This window comes from Xiphophorus maculatus, chromosome 3 (genome assembly GCF_002775205.1).
Source record: "Xiphophorus maculatus strain JP 163 A chromosome 3, X_maculatus-5.0-male, whole genome shotgun sequence".
Classification (NCBI taxonomy): Eukaryota; Metazoa; Chordata; class Actinopteri; order Cyprinodontiformes; family Poeciliidae; genus Xiphophorus; species Xiphophorus maculatus.
The window spans coordinates 8,147,093-8,169,144 of NC_036445.1; the positions used below are offsets into that span (position 1 = coordinate 8,147,093).

Sequence of the window (22,052 nt, forward strand, 5' to 3'; positions counted from 1 at the left end):
AAACGAAACAGGAGAACTCCATTTATCGTCAATATATGAAGTTATTTGGAGTAAAAACATGGACTTAAATGTAAAGTGCTTCCACTTAAAACAGCTCCCATCTGTGAGTCAGACCATAGAGCCATTTAAGTTTACCTAACATGAAAGAAATGGATGAAAAACTAATTTGTGCTTAAATTAAAGACGGGTGGCTTTCCTTTTAATTTCCTGTTGTGGGCGATTTTTTTCCCAATAGACTACAACTTACAAGCTGCCATCTGGCTTTTCAGGTAAGAAATATCAACGGCTACATTCATTAGATAAGGAAAAGCAAATTAATTGTAGCAACATTACCCCAAATCTGTGTAAATGTTTAGTAATTATGACAATATGGCTCCTTCATTTCTCTGTATTAATGAGGTGGAGTGTAAAGTGTAATTAAAACCCCAATTTCTCTTGAGGAGTCGCCATTTGAGTTTTAGTGCAAAGTAATAAAAAAATAAGAGAATTAGTGTCAAACAGCAGTTTGGGCCACTATTCAGCAAACTATATCTATAAAACACTGAGGAAAATTAGTCCACACCTTGCTCTCTGATGTTGCTAAATCTAACAAAATTGGTGTCAAACATTTGTGCAGCAAAGATTTTTGTTTGTGCTGCTGTCATTTTAAAGATATTAATAAATTAAATGTTTCCAGAGGTCATGAAAGGTTAACCAACCCCACACCCCAACTTGTTAAGTCAGACATATTTGGTGTCAATCAACTCAACTACATTTTGCAGCAAAAAGTTTTGTTTGTGCTGCTTTTGCTGAGAAGACACTAATGAAAGTTTAACAGTGAAAATGTTGACTCCTTTAGTCAACCACATTATCCAAACAAAACACTTTGCTGCAAAAAAAAATAGCTGAGTTGATGGACAAAAAAAATTATTTTGTAAATGTGAACTATGGGGCAGTTGACCTCTTCGGCCTGCAAAGTTGCATTTGAATGAACAGAGCTTCAAGAACAATGTTATTTGAAAAAAATGAGACAAAAATACAGACGTTTGGTTGGGTTTAGAGAAAAACTGAAATATCAAATCAATTAAAACACCCTTCATTTAAAATATAGACACTAAGGTAGCACTAGTAGTTCAGGCTGGGAATGTACAAGAAAACAAGGTCAGCAGATACTCCCGTTTTCTGTTTAATCTGACATTTTTTTCATTTAATTCAACTTACAGTGGAGACTTGGACCTCCATATGAATACAGTGCACTACTACTCAGCAGTTCAAAAATCCCCAATTTGACTACTTGAGATAGATAATCATTAAACAGATGTTAAGAAGATTTACAATATATTATTGACCAAACATTTTCTACAGAATCTACAATAAATTTAATCTCCTGAATGTATACAGTTGCATCTGATATGCAGGATTTGGGTTAATCTGATTCTTTTCTGTATGAATCAATGAAAAAAAAAGAAATACATAAGAGTGGATTTGTAAAGAGGAGGATAATCTATGGAGATTACACAGATGTACTGAGATACAGTTGTTGAGTGGGTCAGTATTAAAATAATGAAAAACCTTACATAACTTTGCTTTTCTCATTGTATTATTGGTACCTTGGAAAAATAAAGTTCATAGGTCATAAATTTGGTTATTTTTTTGTTATTTTTATTTGACTGCAAAGTTTTCTTATTCTGCGAGTTCAAATGTTTTAGATGAGGATATTAAAAACAGAAAATGTTACTGGATAATACATGGAAATAATGTTTAATGAAAGATTTGAGAATATAATTTAATTTCTGGAATAGCAGCCTCAACACACTCAACACACTTTTATGGTCATCTCAGGTTTAGTAGGTTGACTTCACGACAGACGCATTCAGGTTTACTGTATTTATTCTGACAAAAGGTTAAATGAAGTCTAGTAGCTTCTGCCCCATACATTAAATAAAATACAATAACCCTAGAAAAGCTACAGAGTGATATCTACTAATGAGCAGTTGTAAAATTAAACGTAGCTAAAATGTACAACATTAATAACAGTTAAAGGCATGGTAAAATTACTCATGAAACACTGAATGTGATCAGATTTGTCTAAAATATGTGTTAAAATATAATACTTGTAAAGAAAACATAATTCTGATCTTAAACCATTCCACGGTTACGAAATGGCAACAGAAAAAGGGGGAGGAGCTCTCAGTTACTGGTTGCTACGGTAACCACCAACTGCCAAGGGCAGCCTGGCAACAATAAATGTCAGGGAGAAAGTAACTTTTAGACTAAACAAAATAAATTCAAACAATATATACATGTTGACAAACTTCACAGCTATATTACTAAAGTAAAACCCTGTACACCTGAAATGAGACAAAACTAGCTTACAAGTAACTTTTCAGCAAGTTATAGGAGCTTGTTTTAAGCAAACAATTCCCTGTTATTGATGAAAAAGTACTAGTTCCATTGGCAAATTGTGACATTACCACTATGTTTGTTTTTTTCTGAATAAATGCATTAAAGAATAAATCTATCAAACTGTTTTGTAGAACAGTTGCTGTTTTTTCATTGTTAAAATTATTACAAATTTGACGTATTGGATTTTTAATTTTGGATTGGGACTTTGAATTAAAACGGAAAAATACTTCCAGGACTTTGTTTTGTTTTTTGAAGAAACAAAGCAAAACAACAATGGAACTCCTTTGCGGACCTTATTCTCTTTAAAAAAGAACGGGAATTTTTGGACATTTAATTATTTGGGTTTTTTTTTGCTGAGTGATTTAAATCTAACCTATAATTATTTTTCAGGGATTTTTGGTTACTGATCTATGTATCAGAATAACTATTATTATTTCTTAGTATTGTGATTTTTTTGAATAAATCATTGTTGCTAAAAATCAACAAATTTCATATTGAGTGGTTGGATATTAATTTTCTTATCAAATTAAATGGTGTAACATATTTTACCTGATTCCTGTGACAGATCCCCCTCGAGTATATTGTGAGTTCCACTTTAAATCAAGTTGAATTTTCACTTACAAAATGAAAAAAAAGTCTAGTCTTAAGCGAAATAATCCGACAGAGGAACCAATACTTTTTAATCAATATTAAGGCATTAATTACTTAAAACAATCTGCTATCTCTTGTGAAAAAGTTACTTGTCAGTTAGTTTTGTTTTATTTCAAGTGTATTAAGATATTTACTAGAAACTAGGCTGAACTTACTTGGTAAGATTTTCTGTTTTTGCAGTGCAGAAACATGTTGGATATTTCTAGGCTGACTGAAGCTGTTGCTTCTACTTTCATCCAGTTATAAAGAATATTTTCTTTCACTTTAGCATACATACCGTATTTTATTATGAATTCTCGATAAAATATTCATTGTGGTGGACCTTTAGCTCCAAGAAATCTCCATGAAAATGGGGGCACTTCACATGAAAGGCGCAAATTCACATAGGATTCCAGTGTTTCATCGCTATTGTTCATGTTTTATTGATGAGCTCCTACTAGCCGCTATAAGTGGATTATATTAACCCACATATCTGAGTGAGTTGCTTGATGCTCTGCCGTAAATTAAGTGGTTAAGCGATATGTATACCCTTAAAAAAAACATGTAAACCTTTCCATGACTGAATTGAGCTTCTAAACCAAAACCCTCACTGCAGCTGACTTTATATTGAGATGTCACTTTGACTGAGATGCAGTGAACCCATCATGACTGAAACAGAAAAGCATGACAATAAGAAACGACAAGGAACCTGCGTATTTCTCAGGCTCTGACAAAGACGCATGAATGAACAGAACCACCCACTATGAGGGGAAAAACCTCAACGCTCCGTATGCAGAGAAGAAAAAGCTCCCAGACTAAGTGGCCAAGCAGTCAGCTTTGGGAATATCAATAGCCAGTTTCAATAACATTTGTATCGACCTTCGCCTGCTGTCTGGGGCTTGGCTGGGTGGCCTTTTCTGGGGTTTTTTATGACTGGTACACACTCAGAGAAAAAACAAAAGACAACAACAAAAAAAACACAACATGCGGCCGCAACGTTGCAGTGAAAAATCGCTGAGGCGAAAAGCGGATCGAAAATCCAAAGAGAACAAATCAATTCTCATCAGATGTGAAGGAGATCAATCAGCTGAAGTCACAGAGAGAGAAGAAAAAAACAAGCTTCTACAGGTAAAACCTTACAGAATACCAACATTTTATACATAAACTGCTTATACTTATTTATAAGTAACTGCATTTGAGCATATAATTAACATTTTGTAGATGAGATTTCTAAATAACCTGAAAGCCAATAGCTACCTGCTTTATTATTACCATGATGATATTCTGATTGCTATTTTTGCTCTTTCAAAAGTAATATTTGTGATAATTTCAAGGTTAATGATAGTACTAATGATAATACTATGGTTTTGAGATTAATGCTGCTCTTCCCAATCGCTTCCTTTTTTTTTGTTCGTTTTACTTTGAAATGTAACTTAAAATATAATCTACTCCCAAAAAATTGTTGCTCAATTCTTATGATTACACACCCAAACTTCATATTTTCTACAGACATTAACACGTCTTTAGTGAAGTTAAATTGCATTTTGGGTCAAACATATTTACAGACCATGGTGTTTGCCTTAAATATAAAATTTAAGGCAAACATAATGTATTTATATTACATACTGAATTACTTATTCTTTCGCCAGTTGCTTTTTTTGAGTCTGTATTATCCAGTTAGCAGCTATTATTTCAATTATCGATTAATCACGATTAAACCGATTAATCGTCTCAGTCCTAATCACTATAGTTATTTAGTAAATTGAAATTGATTTTCTAAATCATTTACACTTCTAAAGATTGTCCCAATTAAATATGACCATAAGACTTTTTTTAAAATTTGTTTTACCCTAGGCACAATTGGCACCCCACTAGTTTATATATCAACCAGTCTGTTCTTTTGTTTCATAGCGAAGAGAGAAAAATCCTATTGACGATCAAACTTTGTGCTTTTGAATTGTATTTTTTGCACGATTTTCTCAAATAGTGATGTCAGTAGAGGCAGGAAAGTGAACATACACTCTTGTGATTTTATTTGTTTTTCATGTATCTCTGCAGCCCCTTCTATCAGACAGAAGAGTTAAACTCAGGACAGCCAAAACAATTTGAGGCTTCATGCCTTCAGCTGTTTAAAATGCATCTAGTTTCTCATCAGCATCGATATGGCAGGTGAACTGAAACACAACCATCAAGATAAGGGCCTGAAGCAAACGCACAGCACTCTGAACTCCAAATAACACATTAAAACTAATGAAACTAATGAAATCCGCTTCACTCATTAAAATACAACCGTCTGAATGCTGTGTGAAGTGTGTACTTTGTCTGGAACTTCCAATAAAGTGCAATAGTTCATTTGTTTATTTAATATTCAACAGCTGTTGCATAATTTCATTATATTTTCCAATGGTAAAATGGACTAGTCAGGATTAGGGCTGAAACAATTAATCGGATTAATCATGATTAATCAATTATTTAAATAATTGTCAACTAATTTAGTAAGTGATTAATTGTGAACTAGAGTATACAGACTCAAAAGCATGCAATTTGCTGAAAGCACAATTCAGAGCAGTAATTAGGGTGTTTTGAAAATAACGGCAATTTCAAAAAGTCTAATTTTTCAATACAATCTTTTTTCATTGGTGTTTTGGTTGTATCAAAATTTGTGAAATGGAAACACTTTTTTCGCATCATAAGAGTCACATGATCAGCAACCAGGTATTGCCACTGGAGCAAACAACAAAGAAGACAACAGTAAGTAGATGGAAGATGATGGCGCTGCATGTTCTTTAATGATTTATCGCTTGGACAAACTTATTCACGTGTTTCTGATTTAATGGAAACATCGCAACTGTTAAATTGTTGTTTTTTTACAACATTTTGCGCATATTTATAATGGAAATGCAGCTTATGCTATGGCTAAGCTAATTACATTACCATTGAATATAAGGAGTAATAAAGGAAAGCTGTAATAATGTAAAGCAGCAAAGAGTGGAAGTTACTCCAAGTCCCAGAGTTTCTGAGGACTGATTTGATATACTGAGAGGGAGATTTAATTGTGCGTGCAGAGAGGAAACTGTAATGAGACAGACAGCAGGGAGACGAGTGGGAAAGCTGAATCAAACAAGCGTTAAAGCAGGAGAGGTTTAAAAAAAAGACAGAGGGAAGAAGGATGAGGGGAAGAGGAGTTGTGTAATGGAAATCTCCTCACGTACGTCAATGTCCACCAAAAGCCGGAGGGTCAGCAGATAGGTGACCTTGAGAAATATGGTGTTTTTCTTGCAAAGCCTGGTCTGTGTGTCATTTTTTTTAATTTGACAAATGGAGGTGGATTTTAAAAAAAAATCACCGCAGTACAGGGATGAGCAAATTAGAGCTTGTTTGCTTGATGATGTCAATCATGAAACGCCATCTCCGAGGACGGATGTGCTTAATTTGAACAAATGACTCACAGTTTTGAAAACACACAGCACAATAAAGCATCATTGCCATCTGCGCAGCATCTCATCACTCTGCGAAAATCCCATCATCCGATCGGACAATGAGATCAAATTGCCTCCACTCACCGTTGCTGTTGATGCATTGAACTTGAGGCAGCTGAGTCCCAGGGCCGCACTGCTTCCCCTCATCAGGAATACACCTGTCCAGGCTGACCAGCTGCCATTTGTAGCAGCTGGGTTCATCACATGGCATGGCCTCCACAAGGTGAGGGCAGCTTCCTGGGCCCCCGGTTGGTTCGTTGGTAATCTGTCGTTTCCTCAGTTTAAAGCCTACAGGTAAAAAAAAACAAAAATACTTCAAAATACATCCTTCCATTGGTTTGAATACAGTCTATCATCAATATAAACATAAATCAGCGACAATATAAATCGCGGTAGACGTGTGATCAAAATAATTTAGGATAGAATATTCAATATTTTAAATATTCATTGAATTCTGATCCAGAACCGCATAGCATTCTGGGAGATGTAGACAGAGGAAAGACTTTAGCCGCTCAACCTCTCTAAGCAAAGTTGGTGGAATCAACTGTCACTCACTCTTTGGTTACCTAGCAACTCACTCATTCTTTCATTACCTAGCAACAACCTGCTGAGTAACTGGCACAGCAGCAGTTTAAAGTTTCCCCCCTTTGCCTCACAACTGCTTAAAAATTAAAAGATAAACAACAGCGTAGAGTGAAAACTGGATAAGGTCACACCTCCAGTTTGTCAGTATTTCAGAAATTTGAAACAAAAAACTAATCCATAATTATTGATATGGATTGATATAAAACACTTACATCATGACACATTTTTCTGCCAGCCGTAATATTACTCAATTACATTTACTAGAGTAACAACTTTCAATCGTATTTTTACTGCGCTATACTATTTACTTTCAAATTAGTAATATTATTGTGAATTACTGCCTCACTTACTTGAGAAAAATTTCAGCATATCCAGAAATTTTACTCAAATTTATGGATATGCAAAAAAGATATTAATTGAATGTTTGTTTATCAATTAAATGAAAAACAAACATATTTTAACCAAAAATATATGAGACACAAACATACATAAGATCATGGGTTTTCACACCAGTTTTGTTGTTCTAATGTTATTTTCTATCTGCTGAACCTGTTCTTCATTTAGAGATTAATAACATGCAGTAAATATTGGAAAAGAATAGAATATACTTTATTGATCCTGAGGGGGAAATGCTTATTATTTGACAAGCTAATCAATTCTAGGTGGTAAAGATTAATAATGCAAATATAACCATAAGTGATCAAATCTATAAGATATATAAATAAATATTGTCACTGGAAGCACATGTTAAGTTTAATATAGAAAAAAGTGTTTCCTACGTCTGAATGTCTTGCTTTGCACTTATTTGTGGTCATTTTCTTTATTTCAGTTTTTAAAATGCAAGAATTTGCCCATAACTTAATGTTTTGTCTGTTTGATGACATTATCTTAAAATATGAAATCCACCCAGGCGTTTTGTGCAGCTGAATGGTTGCCATGGAGATTAAAGGATTTTTCAAACATGCATGAAAGAATCAAAGCAACACTCCAAGTCTGTTTTTGATGAGGGAATAACATAATAACACAATGTAAAGCTAAAAAAAAGTCAATTTTACATAATGCTGACCCTTTAAAGTTTATCTTTTTACCTTTCTTTCCGGTCTGATCGTTGCAGTTCTCAAAGATGCACGGCCCCCAGGCCCCCCACGGCGACACCTCGCAGTCGATGGGACAGGGGATCTGGCAGAGCTGGGATCTGTTAGGGATCGGACCCGTGCACAGCTGGTTCTCCACCGGGCGAGAGGCTGTGCAGGTCAGCAAAAATAAAGGACAAAATAACCAGCATGAAAAACAAACGAACAAACAAACCTGATTGGATCAGGAAACAAGGATGCAAAAATAATTATTTACTCATTATTGGCATAAAAAAATCCCACAGGGAGAAGCTGAAAACTGCATCAGAAGAAAAAAAAAAACATGCCTGCGAGGTAGATGCTATTATCCCTCTGTTTGGTTTCTCCCCTCCCTGTTAGCATGTCAGAATGATAAATTAGCAATGATTATCTCTTGCAGCAACTTGATAGCAACTAGAAACATGGTGGAGCTCTGCTTTCTGACTCTCAGTGGAGATGCAGAGAGGATATAATGCAACACTAAGGTGCAGCAAAACACGGAGGCTGTCTTGGCTCATGTTTATTCTATTAGGTGTAATTTGGCTTCTTCTTCCCTCATGGTGCCATGTTGAATTTAGAAACTCCTTCACTTGATGCATCTGGCAAATGGATGGCGGTTTGAAATATCACTGCAACGATTCTATGAAAACAGATGCTACCTGCATGCATAGCATCAAAGAGAGACACAACAAACAAACATAATATATTCTTGAAAGACACTGGCATAATGTCCTTATGGTTGCATATTTTATCAGATTGTTAGTTTTGTCAAAGAATTCCTCCAAATATTCAACATTAAAGCTTCTGGTCACTGTTTGAGGTTTTACTTGGAAATAGAAACTCATCTAAACCAAAGCTGCAGTTTAAAGTTGTTCACCTTTGTCACAAAGAACTTGTCTGTGCAATTTTAATTACACCTACACTGCAAGAAGCACAAAATCTCATCAAGTATTTAAGTCTGGTTTGTGGTGCAAATATCTTTGTACACTTAGAAGTAACTTTTCAGAAAGATGTAGGAGCTTGTGTAGGTAAATAATCCATTAATATTGATTAAAAAACAACTATTTATCTTATAACATGTTCTTGCTATTGAATGTCTTGCTATAAAAGAAATAAATGGATATTTCTCAAGAGATAAACGAAACAAAAAGGGTATCAATTAAACAATAATTAAAAAAATGTTCAAATTTATTTTAATTTTTAAAAAATCAGCATCTCAATAGAGATAAAATAGTGGAAAATTCTCTACTGGTATGAAACCAAATAAACATATTATTTTTGCTTTTTTTTCACATTTTCATGAGAATTTCTATGACTTACATTAGGTCATAGAAATTAACCTCCAAACTTTGAAACTTAATTTCAAAGTTTGGAGGTTAGAAGGCCTGTTTACCATCACCCTAATTTATTACCAGATTTAAATCTAATTTTGTTTCGAGTTAAGAATCATTTTGAGCTTAACTGTAAACACATATAGTGCAAAAACAGCTGTTTGAAAAGGGTTGTTTTTATACAAATGGTACCATTTTTCCCACATCTAAATATCTTTTTTTTTGTTTTCAACACCAAATGTTCTAATTACTCTATAAACAAGTGAAAATTATCGATTTAGAAACATTATAAGGAATGCACACATAAGTAAGGGAGGTAATTTGTCATATATTTTTTAATGTGCTATTATTAGAAAATAGAATAGTCTTATTTGACAACTTAAAGATCATTTTAGGGTGCAAATCCAGGTGATTTTTGTTCCTGTCCAATTCAGTCTGAAGACCCACCTGGATGATCTGCATCCTTAAATAAAACTTCTAAAAAACTATTTTACAAAAATAAAACAAGCCTGTACAGTCGTACCTTTAAGTCACATTTAATCCATTTTTTAATATAAAATAACAAAAAAGAACATTATTCAGAAATATCGAAGGGTCAAATTACAAATGTGAAATTCTGAAGTAAAAGCAGATTGGAAGTATAGTAAGATCCACACAACTGATTTAAATGTTATTTAAACTTTAAAAGTAAAGAGTATGTTTGTGATTCTATAAATAACATGTTTTCTCAACCAATTATTTCTTATCTGAACATTTGATGAGTTTCTCCCATATTTTCCTCTGCTTTACCTCAAATTATGTTCTTTTCCAGTCCATTAGTTTTCTCAAAATACTTTTAATGCCAAGGCTTGAGCAAAGAGAGAGTGAGAAAAGGAGGAGTTTCAGATGACTTACAAAATTATATCTACAGCAAAATGTCCTGATACTGATTCCCACACACATGATCTTCAATCTTCCATTGAGAAAGAAAAGAAAATATAAGGTTGTTTGGTGTAGGAGTGTCAAGCAAACCTGACATTTAAGCAGCCGTTTTGAGGTAGGTGGGATTAAAGGTTCTTTGCTGAAAACCAACTATGCTTTTTTATCAGACATCCTCCATCTTAAAACCTCACAAGTTGATCTGATGCTGCAGAAGCAGAACTACACCTTTGTTTCAGCTCATGTTGCCTGGAAACAAAACATTATGATTTTAGAAAACAAAAAAAAAACATTTCAAATCTCCAGTTGTGCTAAAAGATTTTTTTATATATACTTTTAGAACATTTCCACTGGTTAAACAAGCACGCCATAAATAACTGAGGCAGAACAGATTACATTTAAGTGTGACATTTGTTAGATTACAAAAACACAAAGTGTTACAATGTATTTTTGTCTTCAGATGCCTCAGTACACTTGAAATAAGACAAAAGTAATTTACAAGTAACTTTTCAGAAATATACTGGAGCTTATTTTAAGTCAACAATTCCTACACTGACAGATTATTTCACCTTTAACATAGGAAAAAAATTATTTTTATAAATGAAATAATCTGCCAGTGGAACTAGTATTTTTTGGAATCAATATTAAGGAATTGTTTACTTAAACCACGCTCCAATATTTTTCTGAAAAGTTTTCTTTTATTTTACATTTAACAAGATAATTGCAATACAAACTATTCTTGGCAATAAAAAATTTCTTGGTAAGGTTTTGTGGTTTTCTGAAATATAGATGGTCTTCAAACTGTATAGCCAATGTACATTTTATGTTTCCTTCCATAAGTTTTTCCCTATTGACCCTTTGTAACTACGTCACTTAATCATTCTAGGCGCCATGACGGATGTCGAAAATGAGGATTGGGAGTAATGAACAGAGACTGAAATTGTTTTCCCAAGTTGTTTTTGCCCGTTTATTCATGGCTTCTACTTGTTGGAGTCGAGCTAATTTGTCTGTGAACGTAACACACCTGGAAGGAGCTCACAGACGACGGTATTTATAAAAGTTTTAAACAGTTAGCTTAGAAACGTGTTGATCGAATTACCGACTTAACCTGAATTCACACCACATGATTTATGTCACTATGTCATAAACAGCAGGTGGTCTTTACATCGGAGCAACATTAAAAACGTACAAAAGACGAGATGCTAACCAGTTTTTCCCGTACATGCTAGGCTACATGACGGTGCCGCGTAGTCTCCATGGTTACCAACGGTTAGACGTGTACCTTCTCCTTAATGCCATATTTTATATCTTTCTAATAATATTTACTTATAAAGTATATGAACGTTAATCTTACCGTGTAAAACGCGTTCGCTGGAAATCGGCGTTTAAACCGAGGGCTGACAGTTTTTAAGATTAACGCCGTCATATTAATCGTCGACGCGTCTTTCATCATTAAAAGTTCTAAAATAAAATAACAAGTCTGGTTTGCATCCTGATTTTTGCTATGACAATTTTTGAAGTGAAATCAACTAAATAGGAGGTTACAGATTTCTGTTTTTAGACTAGCTTCAAAGGAAGCGTTGGTTGTTTTGACGTCCGTCATGGAGAGCGTGACGTCACGGGCAAAGGGTCAACAGTCTGCAAAAATAATGTCTCGTTCCTGCAGCACTTTTCTCAACGCTGGTAAAACGTTAAAATACAGAAGCTTCTGCTGTTTGTCAAATCAGAAAATGACTATGCTGTCCAAATGACTTTACAAGACACTTTAATAAACACCCTGTCATTTTCTCTGAAATAATCACAGCAGATTTGAAATAAGTGTCTGTAATCAACTCGTGACGTCTCAGGTCCTCATCAGCACCTGCTACAGTGAAAAGACCTGTTTTATTTTAATTACAAACCTCAGAGGCAAACAAAACAGCCTGAATTGACACCATCTGTTCTGTAAACCAGAACACTAAAAGGGAATCCAACTCACATTAAAGCTGATGTCTAAAGGCATCAGACGCTGTGTGAATATGCAAAAAAAAAAGTTTAAATATCTTTATTTATGGAGCCCCTTGGAGACATGGGGGAAAATTTTTCTTTTGCGTACCCTTCCAATAAATAAGCAAACACACCCTGGTTTATTTTGTATACAATCACAAATGCCAATTTAAAATGGCAAATACCTTTAAAGAGACAAGTTTCTACATTCTTAACTCTTTGGTGCAAAAAAAAGATAAAACCAATTGAAAATCAATCTATTACTGCATGTTCATGTTTGTGAAAGGGTGAGATGGGACTGGATATGAAAACTCAAAAGTCAAAAATAGTGCAAATAGTCTGGATGTATTTTTTATTTGGATTTTGTTTATGTCTTAGAAGAAACAGAAATCTCATGTTTGACCTGTTTTGCTTTTGCATTTTGCACATAGGTTTGTGGTGCATTTTTATTCTTAAGAAACAGATATAAAACTTGAAATATCTCACAAACGAGACACTAACATAGATGGATAAACCTTACAAAAACCTTATATTTAACTTGACTACACAAAGACCCGCTGGTTTAATCTATTAATCTTGCTGTTTTAACAATAGTTAGCATACTGTCAGTCGGTGGACTACAACTGTTTATCACATCATGATAAAATAAGTTATGCTACCAAACATTAGTGAATCAATGAGATGCATGTTAAGGACCAGTAAGCATTAAATGCAGGTGAATCGATAAATGACGAGAGAAAATGGCCCCAAACGTCAGATGATAACTTGCTAGCAATTTTGTTCACAGTAAAAAAATGAATTTATATTTAGCGTGCAAAGGACAAATACAATTATTTCTTAGTTTGTCCCCAATTAGAGGGGCTGCGAGTCGTAAATGATTTTAATAGCCTAACTGTAAATAGTTTTAGTAGTTGGAATAATGTATTTTTAGTTGTGCTTTGAAGGCAACATGCTCAGTAGAGTGGCTGCTGACGCAACGTGACGTCGACTGATGGTCCCTCTATAGAAGAGAAAGACTCAATTATGCTGCATGAACTGACCAGTACAATATTGTGAGGGAACGCAATACGTTTGGCAATGCAAAAGAAAAAAATCACCCATGTCCTCTAGGGGGCACCGTACGCTCCCTATTTAGGTAGTCGTACAGTAAAAGCATCTCCAGCTGTTTCAACAAGACATCTAAGAGCTTAAAGTCTGACTTAGGAGCCGAATCACAGTTCCCTGAGAACTGTGGAGAGACAAGGGCCTTTTGAAATGCAAAATGTTTAATTCCCAGTTAGAACCACGCTGAAAGTCAAATACTAACTTTGTTGATCCTCTGTTAATCCATGCATTACTGGGGAATCACTCACTTCAATCTGTACAATGATGAATATTAAGCAGAAGACCAACGTAATACTTGTGTTGAAGTGAAGAAATGAAACATCCCTGTTCTCTGCTTGTCTGTAAGTCCATTTGTAGTTCGCTCTCCTGTGAGATAAAACTGACAGCACTGCACAGGAATCCCTCCTGCATGTGTGGCTTGCAGTCTGCAGGGGTAGCAAACGGCTCGCCAACACTTAGCATCTATATTCTGTTTGTGTGCGAAAAAAGTTTTTCCTTCTTCCAGTCCCTCTGCAGCTCCAACTACTCCATTTTAAACACAATGAAGAACTTTGTTGTAACTAAATTCAGCGCTCAGATTGAGTGAAAAACTCCAGTTTGAGGTTGTAGCTCTCCTGAAATTAAAATGTTTCAAACACTTAAAAGTTATTGGAAACTGAAAAGAATCGCAGCTACACTGAGCGCTTCTAAAGCACTGCTGAAATCAATAGTTTTTTTTTTGTTTGCGAAACAATGCTGTGTTCAAACAGCAGAAAGAAAAGGCATCAAATAGGAAGAAGTCGCGGTAAAAGACTTGAACACAAGAAGACAACCGAAGTGGAGAATATCGGAGAGACTGCAAGGACAGAGAGGAAACGAGGAAAAGAGAGCAGTAAAAAAGGAAAAGCTTAGAAGAGGAGAAGATGATAACAGAAAAGGATTAAATTCGGTGACAGATTATCCGACCTTTATTGGGAAGAAAAATGAAAAACAAAAAAGTAAAGACTTTATTCCCATCAATATGCGAGTAAATAAAAAAGAGATACTTAGTTGGTTGTTTCTTCCACCCAATTTATGGTCTCCTTGTCACTGTATCAAAACCTTTAAACCGACTTTGCTAGACATTTTTATCAATCCACAGCTGTTTTATTCCAACCTGTGCAGGTATTTTAACTCACCTGATTAAATTTTACACAGTTGTGTAATAAAACCTCGTGATTTAATAAGTAATAAAACACGAAGTAATTTCTTGTTAAAGTGAAGTCTGTCTCATCAGAGGATATCCTGCTGCAATTAGCCTGGGGTTAGCATTAGCATTTTCTCAATAAGTAAAACTTCAGCTTCGCTACTTTGGAAATTCTTTTGAATTAAGATCAATTTTTTAAACTTATATTCGATTAATCCAATTAATCCCTAGTTCGCTTCATTATTTCTTAGATGACAGAGATGATTAAGAGGAAAAGTGAGAAACAAAACACAGCAAATATGTAGGAGAATTAGAAGCAGTGGGTGATCCGTGGTGAGAAAAGAGGAGGCCAAGAGGAAATTCAAGGAGAAAAGGAGGAAAAAACTGCAGCCAAGAGAAGAAAGAATAAAAAGGAGACGATCGAAGCAGGAAACTGGGTCTGGGAGTGACGATGACGGTTTAGGCTTCATATTCAGCATGGCTAAAATCACCTACCTGTAATCTGGAAGGTGATGGAGAGGAGAGGGGGGACACTAGGCTTCTGCTGTCTTTGGGTCTGACCCGCTGTAATTACAGGGGAAATAGCTCTATTAGCTACGCACACAGCAGGGAGACAGAGACTCTGTCAGACATGCAAGCAGAGAGGGGAAGAGACAGGCAGAGAGCAGCAGCAGAGAGCCAGGCCTCGCGACCTCAATGTGTTTACTATTAAACACAGATCGAATGTTCTCTTTAGAGGAAGGTAATTGCTGTTTGGAGTTCATTTGTTTTCACGCTGACAAATCAGACCTCAGGTCATGGATTAAAAATAATCTGATTCAGTTTTTTTACGTAAGGGGAGAAGGGAAGACAAGGACTTACAAAAAAACATTTACCTACGTGACCAGCAGAAACAAATCCCACAGAAGACTGGAAATAATTAGCTTTTTAAGGTGAATTTACATTGGTCCTGTTTGGTCCATTTTAATCGGATTCTAGTTTGTTTAGAAAGTCTGGATCGTTTAGGACATTTTATCCAAAAAAAATTTATTTTTTTTTAATTTGACCTTTACATTAGGCAAATTTACTTTCGTAATCCTAATTTGTGCAATTTTAAAGTTAATGGAAACACAGCTACTCAGAGAACCAGAACCAGAAGTCCAGCTTCCTGCAGTTTTATCACTTCATCAGTGAAAAGCACCAAGATTTCAACGTGACTGTTATGTTCAAAAAGCAATATTTACAGCCCGTTTTAAAGCAGCTGCTGTAGGTAGCCGGATGCATCCAGCAGCATATGGTAAACGTCAACAAGCTGCAGAGAAATGGACTGCCTGTGTGTATGGAGTCGTTTCATTGCTTGGACACAGAAGAGAAGCAATATGTTGGGGGGTTTTTTCCCTGTCAGAAGTGATGTGTGTGTTCGTTAGCTTACAGTTTGCAGGTCAACATGCAGATACGATCTGTTTTCCTTAAAAAAGGTGTTTTTGTATATTTTTTTTCACCAAATGAATTAATAACGCTATGCCTGCATGTGTTGGTGTGCAGACTTTCAAGAAGTCGACTGAATAAATTTCACAGGCATCGGGTTTTACTCAAATCTTATTTGTATATATGAAAATAACATCAAAACGAGGCATATTTAAACCAGACTCAGTCTATAGTTAATGCAACTCATCAAATTGCAGTCCTACAATGTTAATTATACATTTTTACAGAAATATTTTTTCCTTTAGAGTTGAACTCATGAATAAACTGAGACCAAATTTTGATTATTTCCAGTGTTCCAGTGTTTACATTTAATTTTATGTGAACTACACACAAATGAGGCCATGTGACCTTGTAGAAAAAAGTCAGCAGTGGGAGTTCTTGAGGAAAAAAAAAAGTTTTGTTTTGCATATCATGTCATTACAGGACAGAATAAATGTTATTCACTTTTAAGAACACAAACTTGACTTCATTCTTTTACTTACATACAGCGCACTGCAAAACCACTGCAAAACAAATCTTACCAAGTATTTTTAGTTTTGTTTATAGTGCAAATATCTTAGTAAAGTTGAATTGAGACAATACTAATTTTAAAGTAAATTATCAGCAAGATATAGGCGTTTGTTTCAAGTAAATAATGCCCTAACATTGGTGAAAAAGTACTCGTTATTTCACTTATAACATGGAGAAATTGTATTGTTAAGGAAATTTATCTACCAATAGAACAAGTACTTTTTCATCAACACAAAGGAATTATTTACTTAAAAGGCGCCTATGTCTTGCTGAAAAGATACTTGTGAGTTAGTCCTGTCTTATTTCATGTGTAATAAGATACTTGCACTAGAAATTAAAATACTTGGTAAGATTTGGTGTTTTTGGAAAACAGAAAATCTTTTTGGAAAAAAATTCAAGATGCTCAACAACTTCTCTTGTATCCTCAGAGAAAAGTCTAGGTGCAATTTGTAAATATTAATAGTAAATAAACTTTGATGCTTGATACAATGCAATATCAAGTATTTACTGGATGCTCATTTTCTTGAATTATAATGAACAGATGTTTTTGCAGTCATCTAATTATACACAAACAGAAACATTTGTCCCTTATGTTTTCAGATTTTATAAGGAATCTGTAAAGTTTCTTCCACTTCGAGACAGTTCTGTGGCGCCTCCTTGTCTTAAAGAACCAGAAGCAGATGTGCCGTTTGTGCCGGCCTCCTGCAGTTTCATCACTGAAACGCTGCCAGGTCTGACACGGCTGTAACATCTACAGAGCAACAGTAAAGCCTGTCTTCTGACGCAGACGCTGCAGGTAAGCTGGCTGCCAACACGTAGCAGAAACATGCATGTTGAGCCGCTTCACTCAACTGACGTGCATTTATGACCTACGCTGGATTTACAGAAACCGTTCCACTTTGTCCTGAACTAAAAGCGCCAACGTGTTTGTAAATCATCCTAATTAATTGCATATTTTCTTTTATACTTGTTTTCAATTGAGCAGCAAGGACAGTGGAAATGTTTACTCAGAAGAAAAACAAGTTTGTTATGTCTTTATTTTGTTGCATATTTCAAACTATTTAGCACTAATCTAAATATTCTCACTCACATGAACAAAATGCAGAATATTTAATATCCTCACACGTTGCCCCCACCCAACTCTGCAACTTCAAATGACTTTAAACTCTCTACTTTTCAATCAAGAGGACAGCGATTCATAAAAGAAGAAATTATTTGGTTGTATTAATATCCATCATTCAGAAGTTGTCTGATCAGTTTCTAGTAGATAAATTATAAAATGTTACCTTCATTTTTAGGCTGTCATACTCTCAAACGCCCATTTTATAGCATTAGCTTTTAGCGTTAGCACAGCTAACACGTGGCATCCTTCGGTATTAATTTGTCACATGATTTTATGCTTTTTTTTGTGGATGTTGTTGCCATGTTACAGTTTCAACCTGGAAAAAAAATGCTACAATTTGAGCTAATATATAAACGGTTGATGCTAATGAGCATATTTGAGATCAAATCTGGATTATTTAGAAAACCCCAGTTCACACCACAATCCAGAAGACTTCAACCTAGATTTTACAAACACTATCAAGTCTCCATTTCCACTGCAAAGCCCAAGTTCAAATTAGATTAGCTTGGCAGAAATCTATCTTTAAAAATATCCTGAACCAAATATTGGCTTTTCTGAATGGTTGAATATTTGTAGCATTTTGTTTCAGTCATCTCCCAGATTAAACTCCTAAAGATTAAATTTTTTTTAGCTCGAAGCTATACAAAAGAACTGCTCCGTTTAGTTTGCAAACCACCTCTAAACTCACAATGAACTATGATCATTGTTTTAAATTTCTGACATTCTAATAAGTAAAAATCAGCAAACATTAGCGGAAGTAATGAAAAGGATTAAGTGCAGCACAGGCTTTTGTTTTTAATGTCAGCGTTTACGTTCTGAGATACAAATTAAGACATTTTTAACTGCCAGGGATTATGCCTCATTAAGCCAGTTTATGCTAGAGAGAAACAAAGCAGCTGCTGCTATTGTAAGAGCTGTTTATAAAGAACCAATTAAAAATCTGCTGTAGCAAAAAACAAAAAAAACACCCTCTGTTCTTGAACTGGTACAACTTTGTTGGGAAAACCCTAATTTAGGTTGAATCTCAACCTACAAGTCATTGATCCATAGTCAATGATATCAGTGCTATTAGAAAACAAAAGGGCCATAATAAATATTGAATAATTATATTAGGGCTGGACAAAATGGTTGAAAAAACATATCACAACATCAGCATTTCATAGCAGTCGATATAGATAATAATTGATTCGTTTTTTGTTTTAAATATCTGAAATACTGCCAAGATGGTGGTGTGACCTTTTCTGTTTAATCCACAGTTTTTACTGCACTCCATTGTTCTTTATTTTTAAGCAGTTATGAGACACAGCGGCGAAACATTAAACTGCCGTGGCTCAAGTTACTTAACAGGTTGTTGCTAGGTAACCACAAGTTATTCCGCAGGGTGTTGCTAGCAAGGTGTTGCTAGGTAACCAAAGAGCGAGTGAGTCAGTTGATTGCACCAACCTCTGCCTAAATCCCCCAGAATGTTGTGCGGTTCTGGATTGGAGTTCAGTGAAATTATTGAATATTCTATCAGATGTACTATCTATTGATATTGATTCCATATCTATCACAATAGATATCGTTACTGATTTATTAACCAGCTCTAATCTGTAGTTAAGCTAGTTAACTGTTGTTTTTGTTGTTAATAATTTTAAACTACCAGGTTATTTTATGGTTTATTTGAAATTAGTTTCTTCTACTGTACATGAACTTGAGACGTTTATTCTGTTCAGAGTCAATTTCATCGACAGCACAACGTAACGAATAATGATGTAATTTTAAACTATTTAAAATGAATTTCCAAATTGTGCAGATTGTTTATAGATGTTTGTCAATTTTGATTAACACTGTTGATTAACTTGAAATAAAATAAAACTAACTTATAACTAACTTTCTGGCAAGATATAAGAGCTTGTTTCAAGTCAGTAATTTCTTAATATTGATGGAGAAATACTTGGTCCATTGGCAGATTATTTCTTTATAATAAGATATTTTTGTTATCTTATGAGATAAATAATCTGCCAATGGGCATATTTTTTCATCAATATTAAGGAATTACTGACTTAAAACAAATTACTGTATCTTGCTGAAAAGTTACTTTTAAGTTATTTCAAGTGTAGTAAGATATTTTCACTAGAAACGAGATGGATGATTAGAAATATTTGGTAACATTTTGTGTTTTTGCAGTGTGAGGGGCTGCTACAGGACAGCTAATAAAAAAAAAAAAAAGATTTTTACTCAAACTCTTCATACTCGCTCTGTCATGAAATAAAAATGACTTCCAAAAGTCACAATAAAAAAGAAACCTTTATTTATCCATCAGTTCCATCAAATCCACACCTGAGGTCACCGAGCCTCATTGCTTCGGCCTTCGCCGGATGAAAGACACGCCGCGTCCGACTGATCTGAGGTCAGATCGAAGCTACTTCACCATGAAGATTATGGTTAAGATTCAGGAGGCGGTAAGCTGATTCAGAGTCCCAGCCCGGGGCGATCTTCCTCCCTTTTACATCGTGTCATTTATGTATGAGCGAGAGGAGAAGCGGCAGCTTTCCCTGGGTCTCCGTCTCAGAGGTGTGCTGGGAGATTACCCCCCGATGGCGGAGAAATCCTGTGCCAAGGAGATAAGAACTCGCTCCATGCTCATGTAAACTCACCAGCCACATACTTTAGGTGCAGCCAGTCGTTGCATCACCGCGTGATTCGACGCATAAGTATTTCACAGTTTCAAAAGGCTTCTTACATCACCAACACATGAGGACTCGCATTAGCCTTGTGGTCAATAACGCACGTCATCTTCCGGAGAAGAGAGAGAAAAAAACAATCTCATAAGTTAAACGTTATTTCATTATTAGATACAAAATGTGTTTTGTCATCTTGTGCTGGTGGATTTCATCAGAGCTGCCAGGCTCATTATTCTTTAATTGGGACTCGCAAGTAAACGACTACAAATCAATCTGACATCTGATAAACAAAGCAGACGCAATGCAAATGAACTTCCAGTTCTTTCTTTTTCTGAATCAAGTCAACATCTGCTCTAGACTTCTTCTTAAACATTTAAAGAAGAACCAAAAGGAAAAGATGTGTAAAAATATTAATCTGACATCATGGATTTAAATATCTGCTGTGGTTTCTGTTTGATAATCCTAAATTTAACCAGTAAACTGATAAGTATATTTCTAGTTAAAAAATTACAAAATGTTCTTCAAAAAAGGGGGTTTATTTACTGGGAAAAAATATTTTTCTGAGTTTAAATAGTAAAGGAAAAAAATTAAGTACACCCAAGCTGCTTCGATTGGGTTGTTTCTTCAAACATATAAGATTTGAAGAAATCTTAAAGGTTTTCTTTTAATGTAGAAAACATTTAAGGTTGACCTATTGTGCTTCATTTATGGGTTAGGATAGATCTATGGTCTATTCAAAACCTGTTCACTAAGTTTTGTTTTAACACAAAATCATTCCCAGATAATGAGCTTTTAGCTTTAGGGCGTCTTGTCACTTTAAATCCAAATCATCTGCTGCTGGCCACAACCTCAAACTCAACATTTACACTCACAAATGAAAATAACTGCAAATGAATGCACAAATACACAACCGTACATCTCTGAAAAGCAGAAGTGGAGCCTCCTGCACAACCAACAAGAATGCAGTAAGTGGTTTCTGGATGGTAAGTCAACAATAAAACACTCACATACAGCGGTAAAACCAGCTGACTAAACATGCTAGAGCTCCACTTTGGTTGCTAGGTAACGGTGCAGCATGACTTAACAGTCAGGAGGTTTTAGAAACGGTTCATTTTCCAGACACCAAAAATCTTTGACTTGTTACCAAAAAATAACTGTTGATAAATAAACCAGTTGAGACCCAAATTGAAAAACAAAAATGTGCAAAAAGTGAATTCAAGTCATCAAAGTTCAATCCAAAATCCAACTAAAAGATATGGCAAAAGCAAAGAGATACATCGAATTAGGAAAATATCTTGAAAGCAAAATTTCCCTGGTATGTTAAGGCAACCTGCTTCTCCATATCCTTGAGACTATGTTTGATTGTTTGAAAGATGAAAATTGCAGATAAATCATCTTACCCAATTTGCAAAATTTTTTATTTACATTTAACTAAAACGTTCTCCATGTTGAGTGAGACGAACATCTTCTGACACATGTTGCAAGCTCTCTTCACGTGATCAGAGCGATCAGCCGCCACAGGATTAACCTCAGCTAATGTCTTTAAAACGCTCTGAAGAGGGCAGCTTTGACTCTAAGCTGGCTTGACAAG

The 22,052-nt window shown here is 35.0% G+C and overlaps 1 protein-coding gene across 2 annotated transcripts in view; it reads right to left on the reverse strand.

Annotated features, from left to right (window-relative positions):
• LOC102221553 (thrombospondin type-1 domain-containing protein 7A-like) overlaps nucleotides 1–22,052 on the reverse strand; it is a 201,330-nt gene that overhangs the window by 83,026 nt on the left and 96,252 nt on the right. For both annotated transcript variants that reach the window (XM_023330941.1, XM_023330939.1), the window contains 3 exons: nucleotides 15,191–15,259; nucleotides 8,168–8,323; nucleotides 6,579–6,782 (listed from right to left, as the gene is read on the reverse strand). In XM_023330941.1, coding sequence (XP_023186709.1) covers nucleotides 6,579–6,782; nucleotides 8,168–8,323; nucleotides 15,191–15,259 — 429 coding nt within the window. The remainder of the gene's footprint in view (nucleotides 1–6,578; nucleotides 6,783–8,167; nucleotides 8,324–15,190; nucleotides 15,260–22,052) is intronic.